At 39.6% G+C, this 19,682-nt stretch overlaps 1 protein-coding gene across 1 annotated transcript; it reads right to left on the reverse strand.

Moving 5' to 3' along the window:
- Positions 1–1,919: 1,919 nt before the first annotated feature.
- On the reverse strand, positions 1,920–18,656 carry LOC149274991 (epithelial sodium channel subunit beta-like). The gene is made up of 12 exons (XM_089505018.1): positions 18,343–18,656; positions 16,880–17,198; positions 13,497–13,687; positions 12,625–12,731; positions 10,896–11,059; positions 9,995–10,102; positions 6,006–6,123; positions 5,378–5,453; positions 4,744–4,801; positions 4,167–4,228; positions 3,183–3,258; positions 1,920–2,270 (listed from the first exon to the last, which is right to left on the reverse strand). The coding sequence occupies exons 1-12, from the start codon at positions 18,654–18,656 to the stop codon at positions 1,920–1,922; spliced, it is 1,944 nt and encodes a 647-aa protein (XP_089361144.1).
- Between the last annotated feature and the right edge of the window lie 1,026 nt (positions 18,657–19,682).

Below are 19,682 nucleotides of genomic sequence, written 5' to 3' on the forward strand. Positions count from 1 at the left end.
TGCAATCTAAAATAAAATACTTTTATAATGGGAGTCAAAGAAAAATATTGCATTTACGATAGCAATAATGCCCTGACACTCCACCCAACACGCTGGTAAGGATATCATTTTTAAACCACAAAAAATGTTATGCGCTGGTTTAAAAAATGTTTGCTTTTTCACCAAGATGAACCAGAACCCAGCTGAGGGATGCTTGACATGGGATCTTAGTATGTGGATCATATCATGTCAGTTTTTGGTCTTATTCACTAAACCCCATATTAGGTCCTTAAGACTTCAAAGGGCTTTGAAGAACTGAAGAATATCACCGGCGTGCTTAGGTCTTACAAAAGTTAAATTCCCTGGCAAATTCACAATATGCTGAGTAATCATCCTTATGCAAGAATTCTTCTTCGTTGATGTTAATGAGGCTAGAAGACCTGGAGCCTGACCTGAAGGCTGGTGCCCCTCTTGTTCAGCTACATGGAGGTAATTTTAATGTTATTGGCATTGACCTTGGCTGAGACAATAGTAACAGGTGACCCTGTGATTTATGAGAATTAGCATAGTGTATGCCTACTTATTAATGCAGATTTACCTAGCAAGTTTACCAATATGACAAGTTTCAGGTGGCTCTGTGGATCTTTAAAGTGTAGCCAATAACCTCATATATTATTTTTGAAACTTTTTGAACATCAGTAGATTTTTACAGCTATGGGTTTAAACATTAACCATCTGCTTTCTCTACAGTGTTGGAGGGAACTGAAGAAGACAAACACTGTAACATAAGGTTTAGTTATAAAGGGCACGTTATGGCCCTTTCGCTCTTTTACAAGCTTGTCAAGCTGTTCCATTAAAACCAACAGTTTGAGCTGTCAAGTGCTTACCGCTTATCAGATTGGACAGGGAACGGTCAACCGTCTCTAGATGACTTTGAGAATGTGATAATATCTGGAATTTCAGGATTGTTCTTAAATGCTGTACTCATTCAAGAACAATTACATTGTTGAAAAGACAGGATTCGAGGAAAAACGTTTTTTTACAGGCGTGGTGAACTTGGCCCGCCGATTTTACTATGCATAATGTATGATCAATCACAGTGAGTTTCTCCTGCAAGGAGGTCTGAGCTGGACCTCATATAAAAGGAACTTATAGTTTCCAAGGAATCAGGGACTGGCTTTGGAAACAAAAGTCAAACAGGAGATCACTCACACCTTATCGCAGAACAGAAGCGTAGACTAGACAAAGAGCCGAGTGGGTAACATATTCCTTTAGAAAATTACAAATTATGTACCAGGAAGATTTTGTTTAAAGGGGGATATGCGGTCTCATTCAAATATACAAAGACAGTCAATGTTTTATATTCAACGATTTCCCCCCTTTTTTAAGCCACAATTGGAAATTGTTTCATTGCCGTGTTTCTGTCTTCTCCGTCAGCGGTGATTTTAAACTTTATGGACTTCTTACTATGTAACATTTATTTGATCTTCATGTATCGCGCAATTAATAAGAAACTAACACAACCTGTCTAATAATCAAAATAAGCCAATTTTATTTTTCTTGAACCTTGAATACATCTGTGATTTCCAATAGTCATTTAAAACAAATATCTAAAAGTGAACAGTAACTGTCTGCAGAAATTAAGTCATTTTTTCCCGGCAGGCCAAATCCAGGGAATAATCATGGAAAGCTACTAATGTTATCTAATCCTAATTTCTATGATGTTTTACAATAATTAGCAAATATTACAGTAGATTGAATTTTTATCCTGGATTTCACCAGTCCAAATGGTCAACAGAGACAATGGCTAGCCTTTATTGACACATCAACTATAAAATATATATAACAGAACCATGTGATTGATACAGTGTTGGGTAATAATAGATATATATTTATTCTATGATAATCTCTGATTGTTAGTAGCGATTGCCAGTTGTCTTTTAATTTTCCTCATCACTCGATATAGGTTCAATAGCATCGACCGACTGGACCCGGAGAGAGTCATAGTTTGGAGGAGGTGTGCCTGGAATAGCCATGCTTATACGGTCGAGGTCCTCATGACGGAAGCCATGATTGGAATGAGCTTCCACCAGCTCAGACACGGTTGGAGGGGCATCTGAATACTCGGGTTGCCTTCTCCTTTGCCTCCTGTCTTTTTTCCACGCGATGAGTTTGAGTATGGTGATCCAGAAGCAGTCTATTAAAATCTCTCCAAACTCAATGATGCAAAGGACTGATCCACCCATCCAGAAGCCAAACTGTCCCCCCAGGTTTGAAAGCAACCAAACCACCTGCGGAATGAAAAAAGACATACCATGAATTGAGTCCAAATATTTTAAAGAGACAACTGCTACATGCTTTGGTCTTGAGCCCTCACCAGCTTGCCAAGGCTAAACTAAGGATGTTTCAATCATAAATAAGGCTATTTTGAATATATATATATCCTCGAGGAGGAATTATTGTTTTTAACATAACTAGCCAAAACAACAGGGCATCCGTTATCCCTCTGCTACAAAAGACTGGCTTTCCTATGATTTTAATTTAATTAAAACCCAAAACAGGACACAGCTTACAAGCTTGTTTGTAGAATGACAGATGTATTTGCATTGAATGTAGGTGTTTCCCGAGACTTCACATATATGATATGGTTAAAAGTGCTTTTTATCAGAAAATCATACACTGGAGCAAGGATTTTCCTGCTAAAGATTTCCAGGTTACTTTTTGTCCATTTCACGAGTTGGGCATTTTTTTCTCTGAGAGCGTGAAGGGATATTATGTGCTTTGTGTGGCGGATGATTCAAGATCTTGTATGAACTCGCCTACGATGTTGGAACAATTATACCACACCATAGAAGCTTCGGTAGAGGTATTCAGAAATGAAGCAGACTAGATGGGCCAAATGGGCCAAATGCTGACGCATACTTTGTTACGATGGAACCGCGGGAAGAAAGTCATAAGAGGTAATAGGTTCCTATGAATCGTCAATCATACCTGTACATCGAGCATGGAAAGGTAAATATTATCTTAACACCTAAGCAAAGTTTTTGCTTCAGAAACAATGTGTTAATTACACAATGTTTCGATTTGGCTGGCTTAAGTATTGCACGGTTTACTGTAATCCCCCCCCCCTCCACACCCCTGATTTCCCCAAATACCACTTCAGGGCCTGTGCACCTGAAGCCTCCTACCCCCAGGGCACTCACGTTAGTGGCTGCAGACTCCCCGATGCTGCGGTAGTTAAATTCCTGAAAGTAGATGTTTAGCCTGACGATGCCGTTCCTGAAAGAGGGGAAAAAAAAAAAAAAAAAAAGGGAAAAATGATTAACCCCCTAAATAACAACAAAATAGGTTTCAGTTTCTCACATAGGAATAGGAGATTTTGGTCTGAAAACATGAATGATCAAAAAACATCTATTAAATACCAATCTAGGTTTCAGATAAGGCAGGTACTTGAAATGTATAAGGTGCAGGTATGGTTTAACCCCCCCACACTATACTCTCTTTAGAATATACCCCACTTATTTTCCATTCTTTGCCTACTTCCTGTCCATACGTCCCTTGGTCAATGGCCGATAAGATGACGTACATATGACATGCATTCATGTGACCGCACTCATCATGTGTATCCAGCAGGCAGCACAGATCTGCAGCACGAGCGGTGATAAAGGTAAGTGATAGGAACCATAGGGAACCTGCCCTCTTGGCATTTGCCCAGTTTGCCTGATGGCCAGTATCGGGAGCTCTCCTGGTTTGGCCAAGGATCTCTACTCTTTCTCCTGAGCAGGGGAACTGTGTTTAGAAACCCCACTCCCTGCCCAACTTGCCCTGCCCTGAATGGCTAACCATACCACCTGTGCCCCTTGCGCCACCTTTGCTTGTGTTAGCCCTTCCACTCACAAAGCCAGCGGGATGTTCCCATGTCTGGTTATGGGAGAATACCAGGACTTGTGCCTATGTGATATATATATAGCCGGTGTTTTGTTAAGAGGATTTTTCTTGGGGGTAACTTTTATCAATTAAAATAGTGAATGGGTCACAATTCCACATGTATCATCCAATATAAAATTTATATGAGTGCTGTGTTCCAAAGCAGTGATGTGTACAGTATCAGCAGACAGGCCCTGCTGCATGGAATCAGATGAGTAAGAAGATGGCTTGATTTGTGTGTGAATACAATTTATCCTTACCGATTAACTGTGATGTTATGGCTGGAGTCTTTCTCATATGACAGGACATGATAAATCCAGTCCTACGGTAAAATAGTGCAGTATATTAGATGTACTCAAAATCATCGTTCCCTTTATTCTTTTTTGTGCACTCTTTCCTTGGGGCAAATGCTTTGGCTTCTACTGCCACCTCTATGAAGATGACATTAACTCTATCCACACCTTCACTATGACCAGAAGGGTGCAGCTTGCCAACTGGTAACTCCGGACTCATCACTATCTTTTACAACCTCATAGCTTATCCCTAGCTTATCATTCATCCCTATCCTATCTTTCATCTGCCGTATCCCACCATACATCTACAAGCATTCTACATCTACAAGCATCTCAACTAAAGACGTTGCTGGTCTATCTCGCTGGAGCTCCGTATCGCTGGACATTCCTCAACCTAAAACTTCAAAAGAAAACTAAAGAATAACCTTTTAACGCTACCGTTACGGTAACTTCCATATGCTGTTAACATGCACTCTTTTAACCTGTAACCTCTGCATGAATACCTATTGTAACCCACTCATTCTATTAGTGTTCGAATTCTTACCTCTGATCCCGCGGATGGCCAGTCTGCCATAGAAATGGTCATTTTATACTGAGTGTCGCTGTAATTAATACGAGAGGTAATTGTGAAGTACGTCTGATTAACGACATATTGAGAAAAGCAAAAACTGTATGCTGGAAAGCACTGAACCTATGAAGGAGCGAGAGACACAGCTTGGCGATGCAAAAAATGCAGAAGTATGATGTCACACTGACAGCTTGATGTCATGTTAAAATGCTCTAAGCGAAACGCGTTGCACAGCTGTCTGCATTCTGCAATCTATCGGAGGGACTTAGACGTCGGTTCTGATTTTTTAGGCATGCACCTGGTCTGTGGTAGCTATGCAAACCGAGGATCAAACACGTATTGCTGGCACATCCATGTAGAAAGGCTAAAGGAGTTTGTAGAGCGGGGCTGTCAAGTGCCAGAGCTTAAGGGCCAGAACCAGCTTTTCGAGATATCCCAGTACGATCACCAGCAGCTTAATCAGAATTGTTGTAACGGAGTAAATCCTGGTCTGTTTGCGGCCCTCAAGGCATACAGTTCAACACCACTGATGCTCGGTATATGTTTGGAATGATTACGAGGACTGCATGGCGGGTCGGGAAGATGTGTCCACGCTCATCCGTCTACTTACTTGCAGGGCTGCTGGCACACACTTATACAGCTCTGTCTATTAGCTACGGAGTCTCTCAGCTCATAGTAACACAGCACTGAAAAAACAAAACAGGTTATCCACACGATTGAGGTTTATGAGTTGAGGAGCACATAGGTCTTATTTGTCTTTTATGAGACATATCACCCAAGGGTGGCAGAGCAGGGCTGGGCGGTGTTTTCCCTTTCGCTCCTTTAATTTGGGGACCCTGGGCCACCGCCTGAAGCTTCTTTGTGTGTTTTTCTTTAATTCTACCTGTAGCCATTGGGGTTTCTATTGTTACAAAGGCTTTTTTTTTTTTTTTTTTAGACAGAACTAAAGAACTAGGTCCATCCTGGCTCCTAAATGTGTTTTCTATGATGTTCTTCTAGACAATGTGTGTCTCACAGGGTTTTATGTGCTTTGGGCTTCTTAAGTATTGGACCTCTTGGTAGGACTTCCCCTCTGGGTTGAATGTTGCCAGGAAATGGAAGACTTCCATTGGAAAATAGGCATATCTTTCAAATACAAAATGGCAGCCTCAGTGGTTACTGAACACATTTACAGCCCCTTATAGGGTCGGTGCAGATATCCTATCGATGGAGCACACAACACTTCGCTCTATACTTACCCCAGTCTGGATGCTCCTGATTATTACAATACTTTGATCCTTGCGGCAGCGGGTACAGGTAATAGGCGCACTGACACGTAGCCACCATTTGTTCTTGAAAACAAGACCTAAGGCAAGACTATACAACAAAAAAAATAAAATATTATTTTTACAATGAAAACGTAATGTGTGTCGATCCTGGAAATACTTTTAAAATACCAATCATAGAAACTTTTTTGTTGTTACAATGGCTGCTTACTCCTGTCGTTCTAATAATGGGGTTTTAAAGAGACGCTGCTATGAAAACTTTTTTTTTGTTATAACATAGCGTCTTTTACAGTATTCTATTTTCCAAAATACTTTTTTTTTTTCTCCTTTATATTATTCTCATGATTTCTGGAGGTCTCTTTTATTATACGCCCTGTAACTATTTTTGTCCCCTACTTATAGGTAAATCTAATTTTATGGCTCTGCTTCTTAAGAAGTTTTAGGGCAAAACTAAACATGAATCAGTTTGATTACGGAAAAAGCTGTTAAACTTCCAAAGTATTTTTTTTTTTTTTGATGATACTGTGCCTTTTAATAACCCAGAAACGTTGCCTCCAGCCCCCCAAAAAAGCATAAATCACCAAAAATACATAGTATGGCACATTTCGATCGGTTTAACTACCAGTGGGATTTACCCCAAATGCCGGTGACACTTCACCCGTGCCGTCTGGCTCTTCTGGATTATCTGGTGTTCTTGCTGTGCAGAGGATGTGTCAACATTTTTGGGACACACGCCTAAGATCTGAACAGTGCCGGCTTGGTCTGGTTGAGACCGACCTGAAGATTGATGGTTATGTTTTGCTGATTGTACGCTTTGTTTTTCTTCATAGCGCAGTGTAAAGGTGAAGCAGCGCGCATTTCTTTCATTTTTTATTTTATTTTTTTAAATAGTTTAAAACAGTTTTAAGTAGTACTCCATTTCAAAACAAAATAGGTTGAAGACCAGGTATTTTTCCACTGATGTTTTAGCTCCAGGTTTGTAAGGAGGTTAAAAAACAAATTAAGACTTTAAAGTGTAACTTAAGGACGTCAAGATCTTTACATCAGAAGAAATTGGCCAACTAGATGTGCCCAATGGTTCTTATATGCTGTCAAATTCTGTTTCTATGTTCCTAATGTGCTGCTTTATAACTAACAATATTTTTATGCCGAGTTATCTTCCTTAGACCTTTGTTTGAGGAGCGTTGGAAACGTCCTAAGTGTACACTGAGTTGAGTGGCTGCTGCTTTCAGCATTGACTTGGCCCAGGATCTTACGTTGGGTTATATTTTCTAGACCTGTGATGGCTGTGAGATTACCTTGATGTGAGTATTAGAAAGCTGGCGATACTTTGTATTTACCCTTGGAAGGTTCAAGTTGCCCCACAACTGGAGCTAAGGTGACGATGTAGACCCTTGGACCAACGCAGGACTTAATGAACAGACTCTAGAATGCTCTGGTTGGACTAAGCAAGTTCTGATGTCTACTATGGGTTAACATATACTTTGTACATATTGGTATATAATGCAGGGGTTCTGGTGTGTGGACAAAACTAAATAGGACCCCAAATTAGCCAAGAATCCACTCAATCTGCTGTTTTATCCCTACATTCGTGTGTCTATTAACCTAATTCTTGTTAGTACAGGGCGTACATTTTTGGAACCCACTACCCCGGACCTGTCCAAGGAGCAGAGTCATATTCAGATGCTGCTGGTACCAAATTAGACACCCTCTTATACAGACGTCATCATATGAAGGAGCCTTATGCTTTCTGGAGGACTTCATACCAACCCCGGACCCTAACCGATAGCCTGATATGATAATCAGAAATAGGTTCACTCCTTTCTGAGCCAGATGAGTAAGCAAATGATCCGTTGTCTTATCAGAGGTCCGTAGAAGGTTAATGGTTTTGGCACAGGACGCAGGTTCTGATATCCCTGATGTCTGTGGATGTTCCTTACTTTAAATATTTACCTAAACTTAATCCATTTACTGACATAGGTATCAGTGCTGTAATAATTTTGTAAGTTGGCTGGAACGAGAGTATATTGCGTTGTTATTATCCGCAGAACGACAAAGGAATTTGAGAATGTTGCGTGCCAGTCTTAAACAATCATTTTTGTTTTTGGCTCCCGTTCCCGTGCTTTAGGATTTATGTACGTTTTGTTCTTAAGCATATCCCTGGTGGCTTTGACAGAAAGTTCCTTTGTGTAATTTATTTTTTTTTAATTACATTTTTTGAAGCACAACAGGAGCTATTGCAAGGTTCTCAAGGAGTTGACTATGCGCCGTCACCAACAGGTGGATTCCGTTCTCAGAATTAGGAGTCTGAAGACAAGCGGTAACCTCCATAATCTTCCAAAAAGTTCCTCCAGGCAATAAGTAGTTGGTTGGCAATTATGGGAACAGTGTTCTAATAACGGAAGGTCCTATTATCAGAGGACAGAGTAGATCTGACTGCTATAAACCAAGATGTGACATGCGGAAACAATGAAACATCTCCTCTAGCTGTATGGGAAAGGATTTCTTGTTCGATCTGGTGGTAGTCCCAAAGTACTGAATTTTAGCTAAACTTCCAAACTTTAGATAGCAGCCATATTTTCAAGCAAAATCTTTCATTCTGGGTGGATTTGTAGGGCGATCTGCATTACCAAATATTTGTGATTGGTTTTCCACTGTTGGCAAAATTTATCTTAGAGGTCCATTAAATATCATCACACTTTTTAAAAAAAATGAAAAATGCTGACTGTCCCATGTCTACTAAAATTAATCTAAAAGCTCCAAACCATCTGATCTCCATGGCCATGTCTGACCCTACAAAGCTTTTGGTGATCTGGGAGTCCCTCTTGCCTGCAGGGTCACTTTGATGCCCCCCACTAATAAACCTATTCCTTCAATTGGGACTACCCACCGTAATCCATGAGATTAAAGAAGATTTGTGAAACGGGTACAAGTAAAATGTGATGTACGTTTTAAGACACAACAAAAACGTATTTCAGCAACCACTGGCTGAACCTTACAATTCTCAAAGCTTTCCAAGACATTCTCGCTCAAACCTGCTCGCTGCCACTTCACGCTCATGTCTTTTGCCGGTCAGCCGTGAATGCCAAATCTTAGTCCTGGGTTCTGAACAATTTGTGTAGTCCTCATGTAACATTATACTACTGGTCTAGCTGACTCCTGATTACATAATATGATAAGATGTTCTTCTACTTGTAGGTATTTTATCGCCAAAAAAAGAAAATACAATCAAAAGGTTGTTTAACTAGAAGTAGTCTAAAATGTTTCAACAATTTGGGTTTTTTGTATATAGAAAATGCTGGGATGATATATATAAGTATTAAAGCTACACGCAACATTGATACAGTTGCCATCATTGTGGCTACATTGGACCACCTTTGCTTGCCTCTTCCCCTAACAGTATGGCTTTTCAAGCTTATGCCCCGGGAAACCCCAGCAGTCAGCTCAACCCTGGCACTGAGAGGGTTGGTATAGTAATGTTCTTTTAAGCAGGCTGGCAAGGGCAATTTAATAAAAAATGGGGCCCAGGGCTATCTCCCCATGGTCCTTCCAGCCCACGTGAGGGAAGAGTATTTAGGCATCTGTTTAGACCCCTCCACCAATGTTTCTCCTGCAGTCTGTGATGGCCTTTTGTTGGGATCCAAGATATGACATCATATCTCGGTGATCTCAAACAGTAAATGGCTCCAGGAGCAATGTGTCTGCTGACCTGTTGGGGGGGAGCCAAAGGACGGCTGTCATAGTCCCCTAAGGTAAGCCTGGGCCCTGCAGCTGCCCCAGGGCCCTTCTGTAGGGGAGAGGGAGCTACCCCCTTTGGGCTTATGCAATTCTCTAAATGGTCTCTTGTCTGAAAAGAATGTTTGTAGCCTAAATGTATAATTTCTGTGCTTCCTCTAAGTACGTTATATGCAGTGTTGTTGGGCATCAGTTCCCGTATATATATATATATATATAATACATACCTGGATTGTATAGGAGCTGTTATACTCTGCATACAAATTCTTCACGGGAACATCAGATCCATCATTTGTGCAGGTAGAGTATGGTGCCTCTAAATGTTGTATTCCATCCTATATAAAAAGAATGAATAGAACATGAATTTATTCTTAACTAATATATTTTGCACCTATGCTTCTGAACTATACTATAGATAAAATATAACAACAATTATTGTATTGTATAATGTAACATGAATTAATTCAGTGACCGCTGCGTGTGTCACGGCTAATTTCAGAAAACTAGGTTTAATCTCAAACATTTCTGTTAGATTAAATTACGAGGTAAACGTCAGCGGAATTAGGAAGGTAAGTAATTATTCTATTTTAAGAACTGGTAAGGAAGTGACACATTCTGTAAATTGGCAGATATAATGCGATTTAAAATGTTTGCATATTTATTAAAAAATAATATCCTATATGTGAATTATTATTTCGTGTAAAATACGTATATCAGAAGAACCATTCAAGTTAAATAATTTCCAATATGATTTTTTGTAAGTGAAAATAAGTGAAAAACAAAATGATTACTTTTTACACATGGTTCGTGTGGGAAGTACTACTAATAACTTTGTTTTACAATTACTTTTGCTTTTATGGCACCCATGCCGTTAGTGGAGATGCTTTAACTGTGTAGGTCAAGTGAACTGCCCTTCTTCTACTAATTTCACGGTGAAGTTAGCGTATAAAACATTAAGCCATGAAGATAACATCTATTTTAAAGAAATGAATACTGTTAAAATAATAGTCTTGGAAAGCCATTGTAAGACTTGTGGCATTTTGGATTTACCCAGTTCCAACCAAACCAAATGCTGGCCTGGATCCCATCAGATAGCTTTGTTTGAAGTTGGCTTTCTCAGAGACCTACCACAAGGACCGAAATTGAAGTCTCGGACCCAGCCATGGCATAAATCCCCAAGTCTCTGAGGAATGGAAAACTTCGCTGTTGGTGCAGAATAAGCCTGGCTGCGGCTGTCGTCTGGAGGAACGGAATGTATTCCTCCTGATTTATGTCCAGAACCAACCTTAATCCTGTGAAACAACACATTGGTTAAACCATGCCAACAATAAAAATGACACACACGTCGATGTTGTGCGCCATTATTCTATATGAAGAATCCAAAGAAGAGCTGTGGTTTACAAATGAGTAGATATATGAATTGGGTCTGGGAGATTTTAGGGATCCGGCCAATGCCAAATGGACATGCCAGCTCTATCTAGACACAGATACTTCTAGGGGTCTATCTTATGATACCCCTATTTATGATACTTTTATGATACACAACAGTTGCTTTAATTTATCATTGTTTTTTAGCTGGCAGGCATACTTGGATGAAGTTTAAGAAGCTATGCTCTATTTTTCTTTATTATTGTACGTATTTTCTCATATAAATTATTCTAATTATTTTGGTCTGATCCGTAATAATCCATGGAACAAACATATTTACTGCAGTAATCGCAAATGTGGATTATAAGGTGCTTCTTGTCTTCAAATGACAGATGAAACCTTGTTTGGTGGAAATAAACAGCGATGAATTACATATTCTGTGCACTTGTAAATGAACCAAAAGGTGCAGGAGAGAGACAATCGCCTTGTGTTGTAGACAATTATTTTTGGATCTCATTCAGAGCAGGTATTTTATCACGGAATCCCAGGTATGGAATAGTAATTTAATGAACCAAGCGAAGCCAAGATGGCACAAAACCTTTGGCATAAAGATTTGAAACGGAAAAGAAAGCAAAAATAGTCCTGTTTGCTGTCTGCTGTCTGCTGTGGCTTTGGTGCCATGTATTACAGGACTGACACCTAATAATTACTTGTGCTTTGATAGTGATTCATTCCCAAATTTAGAGCAATCAACACCCATATTTAGAAAAAGGATGTTTATTGCTGTCTAAATAACTGATGTTACAGTTTTTCCTTGTATCTGTATGCATATAGATATGTCTTTGATTATTAATAGAATAAGACAAATAACCAGTGCAGTCTGACATAAGAAGCATGTGCTAATATTTTTTGGAAACATTTAGACTAGAGCTTACTTACCTAAGCATGTTTGCAGGGTATGTAGTTTATTTGTACAGAAAGGAAGGATTAGGAAAATTCAATGGTTAGCCTTCTAATTAACATAACAATGCACATTGGCACAAGACTTGGTTGTCCTCTTCACTGCTCATATTTGCTCTATGTATAGAGGCACTCTCTAAAGAGCAATTAATTCCAAACCAGATACCAATATTACTGCACATGAAATCTCTACAGTGACAACATTTCAACAAGAATGTGCCCTGAGCGTCTCTTCTCTCAAATCCAGATCAAAAAATGATCAAAAAACATAAAACCATAAATTTGCTTAATTTAAAATACATGCCTTGTCTGCATTGTCAGTAGGAATGGCTTATAACTCATGATTTTAGACAACTGCCCTCACACTTTAAAGTGCCAACAACCATCCGTAGTGGACACCCATGAGGTCCAAGTATCAGATACCAACACTTTGTCTACAGTGGAAAGTAATAAAGCATAACTCTTCTGAGATGCTCTATGTACTTAAATAGTTCCATTAACCGAAGGAGCTTAGTTTCTACACACCTACCAAAGTCAGCTCCTGGACTTGCTGAAACCATAAGCTCTTCTCCTTCCTGTCCCCAATTAAAAATATAACAGTTTCCATAATCAGGATCATAAATATGTGTAAAATTTCTGAAACAGAAAAAAAAACCAGTTATTTAAATCTACTTGTTCCTCCTTAGACTTTAACTAGTCAGAGTGTCCAGCTGCGTGATTAAGACCGAGTCACTCTACTGGGTGGGTGTTTGTTTAGTGGGTTGGGCGGCAGATAGGGATACTAATATACTTCAAGCACAACCCTTCTAAGACTGTTCTTAAGAGGAACTGGTAGTCCGTAAAAAGAACAGGCTTGTCAAACTGGTGTGACCCCGCTAAAAACAAGCAATACACATGAGCAACAGTTTATATGGTTTGCCAAAGACAGCGGAATGCGTAGGAGTTAGGTTGTTAGTACTCTCTAGTCACTGTAAATAAGTCATGTTACTTTTTAAAATATGTGTTGATAAGAAGATAATAAAAATTGGTTTAAACGGCTCTTTTGCAGGAAATGCCACAATACTATTACCCAACTCTTCCTAACTCTTCCAGGGTAGTCTCTCTTTCCATAGTGTTACGTTTTTAATCCTACCTGTGCAGGATTCATTCATTAAGGCAAAAGGAATAGGTATTATGACATTGAAACTACCTGCTTTACCAACCATTTCTTCCGTATTCCGTTCAGAATTAGACGCAATTGTACTTTTTATCTGACTGCACCAAGACCCTCTGTGATTTCAACCAATTGTTGGCCATAGATGCCAAAAAGCCCACTATATGTTCTATTTGTCACTAAAAGTATCTCAGGACATTCATTCTCACCAAGACCTGTTTCATCTCTTCTAATATGGGTTTACGTACCTGTAGCTGCAGGCCTGACCGCCAAATAAGCAAGTGAGGATCATTTCCTCTGCTTTGAAACCCATGTGAATCCTCTCTGATTCTGGAAATTTGGAAAAGAGACTTGAGATCTGCAGGAGGTACCATTCATTTAAGGCTTGAATCCCACTGGTGTAGTTCCGGTACATACACTGTGTACCATTGTTTGTGCACTTTAACAAAAGAAAATGCATTATAAGTAATTATATTATATGCAATTATTATTATGTAGTCTCTAAATGGCTTTTGGTGCTTAGGCAATGGTTGATACTAGTCATTTTTAGAGCAGGCTATTAAGATGCAGGCTGGCTTTTGTGTTCTGTTATGTCTGCCTTTAATAAATTGTTCTGCCATTTCATTCGGCTTTTTTTTTTTACTTGCAGTTCTACATGTGGCCACATGGGGTGTCATGGGTAAGCTTACGCCACTTTCCCCTTGATCAGATTCTTTTTGCACTCCTTCTATAAACAGGGCTGAAATCCCCAAAGAACATATTTGTAAATTTTCAAATAGTGCATGGAAAATAAACCTCATCCACTACGGTTTCACACCACGGAGGGCTGGCAACATTCAGTCTGGGGGGCAAGTCCCTCTAAATGGCCCAATACTAATGTAGCCCAATACTCGTTTGGTTTTGTGCACTCTCTGGGCCTGTGCAGCACACATTATCCAAGGAGAATTTCATAGAAAAACACCTTAAATACGCCAGTAAGGATCCAGTCTGATGGTAAATTCTGTCTAAAGTGCTTGTTAGTCTGGAAACCCCAGTGGCTGCAAGTGGAATTACAAGTAAAATACACAAAACATACTTCTAGCAGTAGCCCAAAAATCTTCAGATCAATTTAGCCCAGGGGGCAACTGCCTGCCCACCTTGTCAGCTCTACCATTGGTTAATATAGCAAAGGAACAAGGGAATATGATGTATTATTAGGGCTCTGGCTCAAAGCCAGTAGACTGTGGTGGTGTCCATCCACCAAGTTTTTACAAATGATATGTACATATATAATTACATACCAGACTGATAATCTATTGAACATCAGCCGCTGAAATGTTCAGACCGTGCAAAACATCTACAAACGAGGGCTGTTATTTTAAGAGTAAAATTGTGAAACAGCCCTCGATTTACCGATGCACATGCCTGCCCATGTGACTCTTACTCAGTGAAAAGTTCTCCCACCTACTCTTGGAAGGAAAATGTATCTGTTTTTAACCTGTTACACAATAACACCTTATAAAAAAAATCACAGCCTTGGACTCCGGCTTGAACCTGTTGGAGATTTGTGAGGGAGACACATTGTAACGCTGGATATAAGAAGAATTGTGCGCAACTTTTCTGTTTACCAACTTCTATTTTAGTACTCAGACAGAATTTTACAAGGATATAACGTTTGTCCTGCTGAGTCTACCACGACATGCTGAGGAACTCACATCTCGTGTACAGCTGATGAGGGCTGGCAACGTTCAGCCCAGGAGGCAAGTCCATCCAAGCGACTCCAAAAGCACATTTGGCAGGCAACACAGTCAACGTGCAGTACTATCTATCCCTGTCCAAAACGCATTTACAATTAAACGAGCCACGTAAAGATTCCCTCATAGAACTAAAAGCTGACTCCAGTCCATGTTAGTGTCCATGACCTGGTAGTTGTGTGGACTTTAGGGACCAGCCTAGAAAGATGGCTCCCCAAGACAAAATAAGAATCGCCGCTTCCAGAGTTATGAGTCCGTGGACAGCGTTGTGTATTATACTGTATGGAATTTTCAACTAAATGAGAAAATAAGTCCAATTTCTGGATTTTGTATGGGTTTTTTTTTGAGCACTTGATATGAGCTTTGTTTAATTGGCTGAATGATGAATGATATGAACAAAGTAATGGCAAAAGTGAGCTCTTCCAGGCTCTACCTTTTACCTGCTTGTTCTGTGCATAGAGCAAAAATATGTCAAATTTCTATGGGTGAAAGGTGTTGTTATGAATTTTTCTTCAGTTCCACTGGGGGTTGGCACAGTTCTGAGGTGTTAAGTTTGGTAATGCTACTGACTGGGGTATGAGTGGACCTGGTGTATGGAATAACCTCTTTGGAAGTCATGCATTTGGATTGACCCACAGGGAATTGGTGAGCCACATGCATTTTCATAAGAGGTCTTCTGACTGTTTTATTCTATTCCCCGGATACATTATGGATGTCTGTGCCGAACCAAGTGCCCCTCAGAGGCAGCAAAGAGGTAGGCAGTAGACATTGTGTATCTACATTTCAGTAGGGCGTATCTGGATTCAGTAGGGCCCTGCATAAAAGACTTAACAATAAACTGCAATCTCTGAGTTTAGATCCCAATGTTGTTGTCTATTTGCTGATGGCACAAATATTTGCAATAGGGTTGATATTCCTGGAGGACTGGAAAAATGGTCTCGGCTGCGACAACTGACGTTTAACGTGGATAAGAGCAATATAATGCATCTGGGACATAAAAACCCAAGTATAAAATATTTGATACTGTCCTAACCCTTAACATCTGAGGAAAGGGACGGAGGGGTAAATATTTCAGGGTATTAAAGGTAGGTAGATGCAATAGAGCGGCAGGAGATGCTGGCAGAATGCTGGGCTGTATAGGGAGAGGTATTAGCAGTAAAGAGAGGGAAGCATTAATGCAGTTGTACAGAGCACTAGCGAGACCTCAATTGGAGTATTGTGTACAGCACTGGGGACTGTATCCAGAAGGATATGGATACTTTGGAGAGAGTTCAGAGAAGGGCTACTAAACTGCTTCATGGATGGGTATTTTTGCTAGCCGCATTGCTATGATATCATAACTAAGTGCACAAGTCTAAAACATGCAAACAAAAAGCGGACAAAGCAATCAGGCTCGCCTACAGTTCTATAACACCAAGATGTTTTATTGTTTCTTTCCAGAACGGTGTAAATTTGTTATTGCTTTAATAAAAGTCTTTAGACAGGATGTTACCTCATCACAAAAGTTAAGAAATGTCTAAACTATCATATAATTTGTTGGTAATTTTGTACATGGGTTGGATTTTTGCCTTTGTAGCCGGGACTGGTTCAGAAAGTCTCAAAATCCGAGAGGGCCAGAGAACGTGGGGGAGGGGAGGGGAGAGAAAAGGGGAGAGGAGAAAGAATGGAGAGCAAGAGAAAAGGGGGGAAGGAGGAGAGAGAAGGGGGAAGGGAGAGGGGAAAAGATACAGAAGATAGATAGAAAGGGGATAGAAGTAGAAAAAATATATTGATGAGACCCAAACTCTGTTAATTGGAAAAGAACTGCTCATTTATTAGTAACGAAACAATGGTTCACTAGAAGCACGCGGTCACGTTGGATATTATAAGCAGGGAAATGAGTTTAAAGGAAAACTTACCAGCTTTATAGCAATTTTGAATCTTTGAGCGTATGACGTTCGGTTGCCTGAGGAGCTTGCGTTTCCCATTGAACTAGGGTTTGAAAAATCCGTACTACTGTCAAAAATATTATGGATAATAGGGTTGTTTGGATCATTCTCATCTATGACAACCAGGGGCATGTGATTCCAAAGGTTGGGGTCCAGGGTCACATTACCACTGATATTACTGGATGGAATGAATATTCCATTGCCGCTTTGGCTAGAAAACTGGATTCGATCCAATGCAGTATCAACCAATTCATCCAGATCCTTAAGGAGATGTTTGACCCGTGAATACCTAGCATGGTAAAGAAGAGATTAAGTTAGATGAGCAACCTTTATAGTGATATTACATTCAATAACTCGATGTAATAATTGGGAATTAAATTAATCAATATAAGTTTCATTAGCTAGCAATTAATTTAATATTTAGATATTATCTAAATAAATACATTATATTATATTTATCATAATAAATTAATAATTACTATGTAGTGTCCATAAATATACAGATGCTTTCTCCCATTCCATGATCCCATAACACTAATATATATATATATATATATATATATATATATATATAAAAAACAATAAATAATATATAAATAATATATATATATATAAACCAATAAATAATATATAAAATATATATACTGTATATAAAAAAATAAATTATATATATATATATATATATATATATATATACACATTTATACATTTTATTTGTATTTACAAAATATAATAACAATAAAATAAACCATTTAATACTCAGTCTAATGAAACGGTGACTAACCTAAAAATCTTTACATAATCATTAAATCATATATTTTTTAGAAATAGCTGGAGACATGCTGTTCATTCCTCTGCGCATGTGCTTATCTTATCTTAAGGTACATTGTGGATACTGTTTCTCCGAAGTCGAGTCTCACTTGAAGCTTACACCTTTTTCTTTTCATTATACAAGTTACTCATAAAAAATGCAATTGCCCTGGAGTTACTCAACCTAAGTTCTACATTCCTAATTATTTTCTACAAATACTTCTTTTATCTTTGACTAAGCGTTAGTAAGCTGCAGGATGACTTCATAAAAAAAAAAAAAGATAGATAGATATTAGAAAAGCTTATTAATAAACAGAAAAGCACAGCTGTCAGCGGTTATAAGCGCTACCTGCCTAATTTAAAGTAGGTTTAATATTTGACTGTTAAAACCCCTTAAGTATTATTATAAAATAAAGAAAAATAATCTGAAATGACTGTTTTCAAATATAAAGAGACAAATAAAAATATGTCCTTGTTTTTGACGATCCAACGCGTTTCACTCATATGCCCAACCTGCGTTGGTGGGTTCGGCTGAAATGTTTTTATGTTTACAGTATATTTGTTTACAGAGATGTCTATGAAAATGTGTGTTAAATATGTTGTCTTCTGCCTTTAAGACTCACTTGAATGGATTGGCGTTGCACACCGTCACAGCTGGGAATTCCATGGCTTTAAATCCTATATTGAGCGACACGCTTACACCATAGGAAAGGTAGGTTTGGATTAGCAGCCCCCATTGCCAGAACACAAGCGCAGCAAAGACCATCGTCAGGATGAACCACATGACTCTCTTCTTTGGTCCCTCTTTGATGATGCGTTTGGGGCCATGGGTGTTGGTATTATCACAGAACCAGACAAGCAGCTCTTTGTAGGTATAACCGGGCCCTTTCTGCATTCTATGCAGAGCCTTAGTGAAATATCGATTCAACCCCTTCATCTTTACCTACAGAAACACAAAAATGTTGTATTACGCATTCAGAACATCACATAATGTTATTTTTACATAGTCAAACAATAACATCATGGAAACAATGTTATAATATATTATTAGATAAAATCTTACTTCTGAAGAAGGGACCTCTGAGGTCACCAAATATTATGTAACTTTACATCATTATGTGATATAAGTATGTCAACCCAATTAAAGGTATCAACTTCCACTCAAGATTCCATTTTTCTCACATCTGACTTCAAATTCCTTCCCTATTTCCCTCTCTCCAATGGTTCTGGAACAAAGTACATTAACATCCAGGGCCGGCCCTACAATGGGGCCGACTGGGGCAATTGCCCCAGGCGGCACTTCAGAAGGGGCGGCACTTTGCCGCCCCAAGCGTTTTTTTTTTGTTTTTTTTGAAGCGGAGGAGAGAGAGAGGGGCACCGAGTGATTTTCGCTTACCCGCTCGGCGCCCCTCTCTCTCTCCTCTGCGGCGAGTTTCCCTGTTCGGTCTCGGTGCCGGCTTGTAATGCAGAGCGCCGGAAGTGACGCGAATTTCCGGCGCTCAGCATTACAAGCCGGCACCGTGGCAGCACAGGGAGACTCGCCGCAGGACTGTTTAAGAGTAAGTACCGGGGGGGGTAGATAATGCCGCCCCCCCCCCCGGCGTCGGCGGGGGGCGGCATTTTAAACTTTGCCCCAGGCGGCGTTAAGTCTTCGGCCGGCCCTGTTAACATCTGTGCATTTTTAATGGTCATAAATAAATAATGCAGCACATCCAGTTTAATTACATTCTAAGTTAGGAATAAGGAGGGGCTGCATGAGAGTGGAAACAGCCTGAAGGGCTAAAAGTCCCCGCCCCTGCCCAGAAATCAGAAGACTGCCCTAGAGGAGCAGCAGTCACCTGCCATACCCTAAGCCTCCAAGGTAAAGCCAGAGAGTTGGAGAGGAAAGTCACTAACTAGTGTCTATGTTACACAACTGTTTCTTTGATTATCCATTGTTTGAAAACGAGATGGACGCTTTAAG

The sequence above is a fragment of the Sceloporus occidentalis genome, unplaced genomic scaffold (assembly GCF_023333645.1).
Source record: "Sceloporus occidentalis isolate IW3139 unplaced genomic scaffold, rSceOcc1.0.p SCAF_306, whole genome shotgun sequence".
NCBI lineage: Eukaryota > Metazoa > Chordata > Lepidosauria > Squamata > Phrynosomatidae > Sceloporus > Sceloporus occidentalis.

Coding starts and splice junctions, on each gene's coding strand:
- LOC149274991 (XM_089505018.1), bottom strand. CDS start 18,656: ATGAAGGGGTTGAATCGATATTTCACTAAGGCTCTGCATAGAATGCAG. Junction 10,103..10,895: donor CTTCAATTTCGGTCCTTGTG/GTAGGTCTCTGA, acceptor CTTTTTATATAG/GATGGAATACAACATTTAGA. Junction 3,259..4,166: donor CATAACATCACAGTTAATCG/GTAAGGATAAAT, acceptor CCCCTCTTTCAG/GAACGGCATCGTCAGGCTAA.